This window comes from Apteryx rowi, unplaced genomic scaffold (assembly GCF_003343035.1).
Source record: "Apteryx rowi isolate R43461 unplaced genomic scaffold, aptRow1 scaffold_144, whole genome shotgun sequence".
NCBI classification, from domain to species: Eukaryota; Metazoa; Chordata; class Aves; order Apterygiformes; family Apterygidae; genus Apteryx; species Apteryx rowi.
The window spans coordinates 767,005-777,366 of NW_020447686.1; the positions used below are offsets into that span (position 1 = coordinate 767,005).

General features: G+C 34.1%; 1 protein-coding gene across 6 annotated transcripts in view; it reads left to right on the top strand.

Moving 5' to 3' along the window:
* The window catches only part of DOCK9 (dedicator of cytokinesis 9), a 141,107-nt gene extending 132,046 nt beyond the window's left edge, over positions 1-9,061 (top strand). For all 6 annotated transcript variants that reach the window (XM_026058192.1, XM_026058190.1, XM_026058191.1 and 3 more), the window contains 5 exons: positions 1,772-1,982; positions 3,481-3,671; positions 4,927-5,027; positions 5,210-5,348; positions 7,810-9,061. In XM_026058192.1, the coding sequence (XP_025913977.1) occupies positions 1,772-1,982; positions 3,481-3,671; positions 4,927-5,027; positions 5,210-5,348; positions 7,810-7,932 (765 nt within the window). In that variant the 3' untranslated portion in view covers positions 7,933-9,061. The remainder of the gene's footprint in view (positions 1-1,771; positions 1,983-3,480; positions 3,672-4,926; positions 5,028-5,209; positions 5,349-7,809) is intronic.
* The last annotated feature ends 1,301 nt before the right edge of the window (positions 9,062-10,362 follow it).

The following is a 10,362-nucleotide window of genomic DNA, read 5'->3' on the forward strand; positions in this document are numbered from 1 at the left end:
AAAAAAAAAAAAAAAAAAAAGGACCATATAAAAATAACATTTTAATGCTATGTCAAATGTTCTTGTTATCCTTTGCCTACATCTCTAACCCTGTTCAATTTTACAAGTGCTTGAATGGTAGAAACAACTATTCTCATGAAGTTATCTGGTGAAATCTAGGAGCAAATAGCAATTTTGCCAGTGTGGGATTAGACCTAGCTAAAGTCTCCCAAGACCCTCATACCTCATCCTCTTTAACTGTGGTATGCTGCTAACAAAGCCCAGGATCTAGTGTACAGTGGTGTAAACCTGCTTTTTTTCAAAGCCTAATTAAATATTTTTCTGAGATAAAATTTGTCACTTGTCTGTTGGGCCTCTGTAGTCCACTCCTCTGCTTTTAGGTTAAGATTTGTCATAGGAAATGCTTTCCTTTGTAACTGAAGGCTTCGAAGGTGGTGCATGGAAGAGGACTACAGTCGCTATAGGTTGAGGAGAACACATACTGCATAAGATGCCGCTCTGAATTCCTTTCATCTTCTTAGCAAAGGCTAAATTTCATGTCGTGGAAAGCAAGAGATTTATAATGTACCTTCAGTTTTTCACAGCCCTTCCAGTGTACTTAAATAGTTTAAATTTACTAAATTCTAGTTAATTGTAATTCGTATGCTTGTCAGCATTTGTAGGGAAACTTTTCTACCAGCTGTATCAGATATGTCAGCTGTGCCAGTGGCATATAAGTTACCACTTAAGTTCCAGTCCAGTAGTCTGAAAACATTGCAGATTTTTTACAAATTTAATCAAACAGCATGTTCCAATAAAACAGGATGTCAGATGGCATACTTTAGTTCTGTTCCCATTTGCTACAGGATTTACCTGATGACTTTGTGTGCATTTGCATTATTGTTTTTCACACTTAGTTTATAGAACTGAAATGGCTCATAGACAGGCAGAGAATACATGAACATTTGTAGTGGGATTAAAATGTCAGGCTGCAATTTTTAGTAAGATGCATGTGTTTAAGGTCCCCTCTTTATCCATTGCTTGAGAGAATTTCCAAAAAAAACCCAAAAACCACACCCAACTCTTGGTCCATTTAGGGACCATGCTGGCAAAAGATTTTGGAGGCCTCAGCTACTGGAACTGGAGATTAGCTGCTGCTTTTACGAAATTAAAGATCTGCCAGCCCCTGTGCCTCAATTTCATCCAGTTCCAGAACCAAAATGAACTAGTTTGCAGTGAGTCCTGAAAAGCAAAGCCTACAATTTTCCCTGTTCCCCCCAGTAGATTTTGTGGGGACCCCCACAGGGTGTCTTAGCTGGGCAGCCAGAAGGGGAGGAGTGCCTTCTCAAGATGCTATCTAGAGTATTTAAAATGTAACTTTGTATTTTTAGTTACTAACTTTTTATATCTCACTAACAATTTTTGGTTTCCAGTCAATTTTTGTATCAGCCATCACGGAGGGCAAGTATTTGTTTCTGAATTTCTGTTTCTATGACTTTTCTTGAAATCCAGTATTAAGTGTAAGCATAGGTAAAATTCCATATTATGTTTTGTTTGCAGTTCTGCATACAGCAAATATTGTAAATGATAGCGTTAAAAAAATGCATGCATCTGTTGTCTTCCTAATACTTAGAAATCGAAATCAGAGCAGCACTTTCAGAGCATTAATGTTTGTTGTTTGTAGTAATTTACGGGATAAGACACTGAATTTAATTTCTGAAAGTTGTGTGACTACAATTAAGTTTACTTTATTCACAACATAACTATTTGGTTTTTTTGCCGTATTTTTAAGGTAAATCCTAAGGATTTAGATTCAAAATATGCATATATTCAAGTTACTCATGTAATTCCGTACTTTGAAGAAAAAGAGTTGCAAGAAAGAAAAACAGATTTTGAAAGGACTCATAACATTCGTCGCTTTATGTTTGAGATGCCTTTTACTCAAGCTGGTAAAAGACAAGGAGGAGTGGAAGAACAGTGTAAACGACGAACTATTTTGACAGGTAGCTAGTTGCATGGAATTTGCCTTTTAAAGAGAATTGCTCTGTTTGCTTTATACTTAATTCTTGATACTAGTTTTTTTTATATATAGTATATTTTGTCAGAAAATCATTTAGAATATTTCACACATGACTTGGAAATGACAAGAATTGCAAAGTATACTAAAATATTGTTAGACAAAATCTTTAAAATGAGTATATACTTGAGAATAGCAGTCACAGTGACATGCAAACACACTTATAAATGACCTTTTGAGAGTACATGTCATTGTGTATTTCTTAATCCTTAAGTTTTGGGAAAAGAGAGTAAAATCTCATATTTGAATAGGTTTTAACTAGTCCTCCCTTTGAAAATAATTTTCCTTTTTAATAATGGAATGTGGGGGAGTCTTCCCTTCCTTTCCTGTGCCCACCTTTTGCTATAATTCATTTAAAATAGTGTTTTTACTCTATCTGTTTTGTCTTTTTCAGCACTCTTTCAGCCTTTGGAACTGTAAAAAGCCGTGTTGGTTGTCTTGATTAAAAATAGCTGAAAGAACTTGAATGCAGGTCCTAGTTTGATTCCCAGTTCTATTCCATTGTAACTTTGGACTAAACACTGTGCTTTAGGTTCTTTTTTATTAGCTTTAGAAGGGAGATGCTGCATGTCTTCCTCCCCATAGGCTCAAACTTCAAAGATATTTAATTCTCTGATACAAAACATTTTGATATTATAAGGCAGATAAGTAGAAGTTATGGTGTCTTTGGTAGTATTTTTGTACAACATGTAAACCAGGTTTTGTGAAATAACAAGTTACGCTTTAAATGAAAGTAGGAGAATTAATTCAGGTGGTATAATTCTGTTCTGTTTGGGTATTTTCATTTCACCTACCTAAACTCCTTTACAGTTATCAGTTAAAATATTTTTCATAGTTCTGGCCAAAACTAGTTTTTCAGATTGGTTTCTTCAAGGGATAATCCAAGTAGAAATTTTTTTGTCTTTTTTCTTTAAGCTTCAGGAAGTACTAATCTGGAGTCTAGTTTTCCTTATTTAAAAAAAAAAAAAGATCAGTTTAAGTTTTATCTCCGATAAAAGCGTGAGACTATATATTGCTATATTAATATAGCAATAAATGCAATTTAAATAAATGAGTTTATCATATCAACTGATCATAGCTAATACTTGTAAGGAAATAGAAAATCTACTCTTGCTGGTTTTTTATTCTTCTCCTTTTTGAGATATGTGCATTATAAGCAATTCTTTTTACAGTTCTCATATGAAATAAGTTCTAATAATTTATTTCTTATTGTTACTAGTAGTAATAAAAATATTTCATCATTTTTGTAATGCACGTAATGCTATAATACTTTTTCAATATTTTGTTCCCGTTATATAACAATGTTTTATTAAATTGGGTGACAAATTACACAAAATGTGATTTTTCACATAAAATTGCATGAAAATATACATTACTTTAAAAAGCCCTTTTTCTAACTGTGTTAATCTCTTTTCTGTCCATAGCTATACATTGTTTCCCATATGTGAAAAAGCGCATTCCTGTGATGTACCAGCACCATACTGATTTAAACCCAATTGAAGTAGCCATTGATGAAATGAGTAAAAAGGTTGCAGAACTCAGGCAGCTTTGTTCTTCAGCTGAAGTAGATATGATCAAATTGCAGCTGAAGCTACAGGGAAGCGTCAGTGTTCAGGTAAGACCATATAGTTTGCCATTTTACTTGTTTCTGTCCTTGGAAAATTATATAAGCAGCAGTTTTATCATTAGTTTCTATTCTGTATTCAAGAATGTTCTAACTTAGAAATATGCTCAACATACGAGGTTATTTTCAGAGTAGGAAAAACAGTAAAAGTATTCAATCTTTACACTGATTGTTTGACAGTTATATGAAAAGATTAATCTTAAGATGTCTTGAATTTATGGTGGTCTGTGCCACTTCAGATTTTAGTGTAAAGTTGAAACTAGAATAAAATTGTGACTTCCCACATGAGGATGAATTAACATATTTTGCCTGAAGATAGGTCTGCTCAGGTTGGATTCAACGTGGTCATTATTGCTTTTGTGTTCTGGTGAGATCTGTAGGGAGCTGAAGGGGGTGTGCCAAAATATAGGAGGAGGATAATAGAAGAAAATTTCACTGTGCAACAGTCTGTTTTGCCTAAGGAAGGCAAGAACCAAATGTAGTAGAAAGAAACCCTCAGATTCACCAGTGTAGGGTACAGACAGTGATCATAGCATATACAGGTCAATATTTAAAGGGCCTTAAGATTGCAGTGGTAAAAACGCTACTCTGCTATTTTTAACCAATTCATATCAAAGGAACAGTAAACACGGGGTCATCTGAAATGAACTGTTGTCATGTTAAAGAAAAAAGAGTAGTTGCAGAATCAGGAAGTGATCAACATAGCGTCTAGGAGGGAGAGAAGGGAGGGGCTGTTACTGTTAATATAAAAAAATAACAGGAGCTTTCTTCTGTGAGAACGTACCTAAAATTATTTGAAAGAGAATATGAGTTGAAAATAGCTGAATCCACTTTTCCACACACCTGCTGTAATAGCACAATTAAATTTCTGCTATTTACTGCGGAATTTTCAGCATGAAAGAGTGTTTTCAATAGATAAGGAGACCAAACAGTAGTAGACTTAGCTCTGTTTGTTTGTTTGTTTGTTTCCTTTCCTAATTTCATAAGTAATGATAACAAATTGGCAGTATTAGCAGTTACTTTGTCTTCTTGCCTCATCTTTGAAGTGATATCTTTGTGCCAAGAAGTGTTCACACAGGGTGCTGTCCTTCTCTTATGTTCCAACTCCAACAGTTGTCCAGTTTCTTTGAAATCAGTGTATTCTAAGAAAAGCAAATCAGATATAAATCTGTAGTATCTGTTATTGCTGAGACAATATGGTTAAATAGAGAACTTACTTTATTTTGTAATCTTCATTCTTTTTTAGGTTAATGCTGGTCCATTAGCATATGCAAGAGCTTTCTTAGACGACACAAACACCAAAAGATATCCAGACAATAAAGTGAAACTACTGAAGGAAGTTTTTAGGTATGTTTATTTTTTTAAGATTGATTTATTTATTTTTTTTAAATTGACAAGATAAGATTTTTTTCTTTAATACTTTTAATGTTAATCATGCTCTGAGTGCATTAAAAAGCTAGTATTTTGAATTACTCTTTTGGATTTTACATTCCTGCTTAAGATCTTTCTTATTATTTTATGTAAATCAGGCAATTTGTTGAAGCTTGTGGACATGCTCTGGGTGTAAATGAGCGACTTATAAAGGAAGATCAGTTGGAATACCAAGAAGAAATGAAGGCTAACTACAGAGAAATGGCAAAAGAGCTTTCTGAAATAATGCATGAACAGGTATGTGCTGAGATTAAATTATAAATACCACCATTCAGAATGTTGCTGTAATGTGATCCCACAAAGAAAAATATGCATTATGCTTTACATTAAAGGATTGTGCTGTTTTGGGTTTTATTCCTATTGAACTGTAATCACATCATGGAATTCTGTAACTCAGTTTTTTCCGTCTGTGAATTTCCTCTGCATGCTTTCTTGAACTTTGGAATTAAGTCCTCCTCATCAAGAAAATAAGTCTAATTGGCACCAAGCTGCTTTTATAAGAGAGGAAGACTATAGTAAAGATGAAAAAAAATTGTGTGACAGGATTATACTTATCATTTATACTGCATGTGTGTAGTTATAGAGATCTTTATTCAGTGATCCAGGAAGTTCATTCTCATCCGTACTTCCTAATAATTGTAGGAGGATTTCATCTGCAAGCTTATCCCTTTTTATTTAGATTTTGGAGATGTAAGCATTTACCTTCTCAACAAAGAGGTAAAGATCTTTCAAGAGGTACTCCATCAGATTTTCTTGAGAGGAACCCCTCCACAAGAGGGCGATAAGGGAAAAGGAAAACAAAAACTCTCATGGAGCAAGATGTAGGACTTTGTATCTGGGAGCTATAGCAGAAATGCCTTCTGACTTCAGAGGCAAGGATACCATCTCCAGGAAGACAGGAAGGCTGAAGATTGATGCTTAATCCCTGCCTTCTTGAAGATTTTATTTATTACTTCAGGTTCCTTTTCTTTTATCCACTGTTATTTCTGTAATCTTCTCCCAAAGCCATAGAATGGTTCGTAGTTCTTAACCTTCAAGATACGTATTTCTGAGCCACAAAGAATACCTGTGTTTTCTGGTAATAGTTCACATTAAAACTAAATACTTCTATGATGTAACTGGTGAAGCACAAGAACACAGCAACTGCATAGGCTGTATTTTCATCATCTTATTCTTTTGTTGCACTGTTAAAGAGAAAAGCTTAGTACACATCTAACTTTTTTTAATCACTGATACAGTAGAGAATACTGTGAGACAAGGTTTGTAGGGAATGATACCATTTTATCAGAACCACTGTTATTTTTAATAAGAATAAGTAACTGTTCAGATGTGCCTGTAGAGAAAAACAGTTTTGARAGATCTTTGGAACAGGAAAAGAGATTGCTTAGCTGACAAAAAGGGGACAGTTTGACTGTACTTCAATGTGATTTATTGAAAAACAGAAAACAGTGGATTGTTTTAGAAAGGAGGATAAGATTGGATGGCTGATCAAGGCAAACAAGGTATTTGGGAGAAATAGGTAGCCGCACAGAAAAGAAAGGAAAATGTTTTGGACAAGTGATTTAGTAGGATAATAAATGAAAGATTAATCTTCCTATTATATAGGAATAAGTAAAAGTATATAATGACAATTTGAACACAAGAAGAAGAAATGTTTTAAACTCAGTCCAAGACGTGTTTGTTCAAAAAATACTCAGATGAGTTAGTTTCCAAGGACTGGGGATATGGGAAAGCAATGTCATGCCTGAAACTTCAGGAGTAAATCAAATTGTCTACCAGTACACAAAGAGAAGAAGGGACAAACAACTGAATCCCGTAGGATAGAGTGAATGGGATATGAAAGTACAGCACTGGCTGCAGTAGTGTGTACTATTATCCTACCACTATGTTTTTTTCTACAGATGTAATTAGATGTAAATAAGTTAATTAAAACATACTATGTAAAAATTAGATTGGTCACTTCTCAGAAGGTTTAGGATCATAAGAGCCTTCACCGAAATCTTTAAAAATGTCACCTTTACATGACTACTTATTGGTGTGTTTGGAAATAGAGCTTCTCACAGTGTTTGTTCCAAGGTCATTGCAGAAACTTAGCTGCCTTATAATAGTGTGGTGTTTAAATGGTTACAAAAGCTTTGTTACGAAGAATATTTTATAGAAAAGAATCTTAACGGACTTCTCTTTTTTTTTTTCCTGTGCTGCTTGCAAACATGATCAGATGGGATGGTAATTAATTTTCTTTATTTCTGCTGTTAGCTGGTCTAACTAATCTTTATATAATTCCTTTTAGCTAAGGATTAATGTTTATTTTCATTATAAAAATTGTAGCTAGTTCAGAACAAGTTTGTTCTTTCTTTCTTTACTCATAATATAGCTGGGAGTAGTAGTTTCTCCAATCACCTTTTGCAAGTCTGTAGCCATCATCTGAGAAAATGCTGTCACACATACAGTGAGTGTAAAACTTTTAGTCTTTTGAAAGGAATGAATCTAGTTCTACTCAGTGGTAGAAAAGCATTCCTAGTGCCAAAACCTCACATAGGGCTCACATGATTGATAGGTCAGATATTTCTAATCTTAACATCAGTAAATTTGTAGCTGTTGAGAATAAAGGKTTTTTTCGGTGCTCAGCTTATGTCATTTTTATAAATGTTTGTGTCATTTTGTGAAGTTTTGGTAAATTTATGTTTTCCGTTTTAAGATTACTCCTGTTGAAGAAAAGACCAGTGTAATGCCTAATTCACTACACATTTTCAACGCCATAAGTGGAACACCAACAAGCACAACAGTTCATGGGATGCCCAGTTCTTCATCAGTTGCATGATTGTTTTGTAAAGGAAAGTATGGGTTTTTTTAAGTCTGTGGATTTGCTTCATTGTGCGCAAACTCAGGATGAATTTGAAGCTAAATGTGGGGCACATGCAAGCTGCATAACACATATAGAAGTCTGAGCACTCTTAAATCTCGGGGCAGGCAGTGATAAGCTAATAGCAGTTACTGGTAGTAGTCTTTTAGAGTAAGTAAGGGGGGTGCACATGTATTTTTTTAATTCTGCTAGTAACATTTAAAAGCATTCACAATGTCATTGCAGAGGTGCGTGTTGGGAAATTAAAAAGTTGAAGTTAATTTCTCTTTTTCATTAGAAAGTATTATTAAAATGAACTGCACATTACAAAAAGTGTTGTGGGATGTAATTTTGCAGATATGTAACATTCAGGTGTTCTTTTTGTGTATGGCACAGAGATTGGTTTCAAGGACAAGAACTATTTTGGGATTAGACAGAGACACTAGTTTTTTGGGTTTAATGGAACTGACAATTGTAGTTTTTGTACCATTTGCAAATTGTTGTGCTTTATTTTATACCTTGTTGCATTTTGGAAGTATGTGAGCTTAAATCTTATTAAACAACTAAATACAACCAAAGGTCTGTATTAATGAACACCAAGTTATACTAAAATATCGATAGTAGTAAACTGCTGTGTACATATTGTTTGTTAATACAGTCCATACATTCTGTACATAAATGTATTACATTTCTAAGCATTTTTTAATATTCATACCAGCTCTTAGCCTTCTGCTTTCAGTTTATTGTGAAAATTTGCTCATTCCAAGTATATTCAGATTTTACAGTCCATTTATTCCTGTATATAAATAAGTGCAATATAAGGATGTATACAGTCTTTGCTATGTTAGGTTTATATGCAGTTATTAAAAAAAAAAAAAAAAAACTTTTTTGCCAAAGCAATGGAGTATGTAATTGGTGATCATAGTTACTGTGGTAAATGGTGGTATAATTTAAAGCTTTTCCCATATTCTTTTAAGACATTAATTTAGTGATTTTATATTTGGGGGAAAATAAAGGTTTTTAATTTTATTTAACTGGAAGCACTGTCCTGCTGTAATTAAACATTCTGTACTACATCTATATTAAAAGGAAAAAAGTAGTTACTTTTCCTGCTGTGTGTTCTGGTTTTTATTTTGGATTTATGACTGAGATTGGGGAAAGACTGAAAGATCAAAGCTTGATCAGAAAACTGGCTTTTTGCAACCAAAGGCTCCCATGTTTCTTGGACAGAGAACAGGAAAAACAAACATTGATAATGACTCTAACTTTTTCTTTATATGTCTCTTCATGCTATCTGTAAAGGTGACCATTTTAACCCCTTTTAAAAATTTTGAGAGTGGCCTTTTCTTTTCAGAGGTATTATGTTGAATGTGTAATGAATTATGTAAAGCCATTTAGACTCTATAAATATCTTCTGGTCTTGACACAGTTGATGAATTTGTTTAAATTATAGCTATAGTTATTAAGCAGAATTTCCCTTTCAAGTTACAAGTAGTAGATATTTATTTTGTGAAGACTAATAGAGCATTTTCTGCATGGGAAGGAGTTTTATATTTTATTCCCCTCTCTATGTAAAACTTGAAATTTTTTTCTGTAAGAACAAAGTTTAATTGAAATTGGTAAAGTGCATTGGAAATGCTACACCTTGTTTAGTTGATACGTCTTGCGACTGATGCTAAACCACCAAGATTCTGGCTAGCTGTATGACTCTGTTTTGCTGTTTGGATTACACTAGGAAGGACTAGCTAGCTGGAAAGACAACACGGAGGAGGCTGAAGGGATTTAGATAAATAATTTTTCACTACGAATCCTTAGGGCGGCATCCTTTTGTACGTGTGGACTTATTGAGCTGCTGCTGTGTTGCAGTGTGGGAGGCTGGATGATATTAAATGCCATGCAGTTGTGGCTGAAGGGACACCACACATTTTAAAACCAGCATCTGTGGGGAGACTCTTCCCTTCTACCTTGCGGTGGCATATGTCTTTGTTATTTATTTCCCCAGATCCTGGATGATGCAGCCATGGACTGCACAATTGCTACATACAATTTAATAGACTCATGTGTGAATTCAGCTAATGTCATGGTTTTTTAATTACTTCCTTTAAAGCTTCTCCCTCTCCTCCTTGTCCTCCCTCCCACTCTCTCTTTTAAGATTCATTGATGCTGGATAACTGGACAGCAAGTGTAGCTTCTTAGGATGGTGATCTTTGTAGCTATTGCTTTATAATCTGTCTTATGTTTGTCACTGTGATATAAGACTGCCAAAAATTTGAATGTTCGCTTTGACAAAAGAAGGTGGGGGTCATGAAAATTATGAACAAAATTGACAGCACTAGAGTTGAGATCTTTATTGCAGGCTCATGTGTGAAAATAAATATTCTTTTAAGTTAGTTTAATTTCCATTTAATA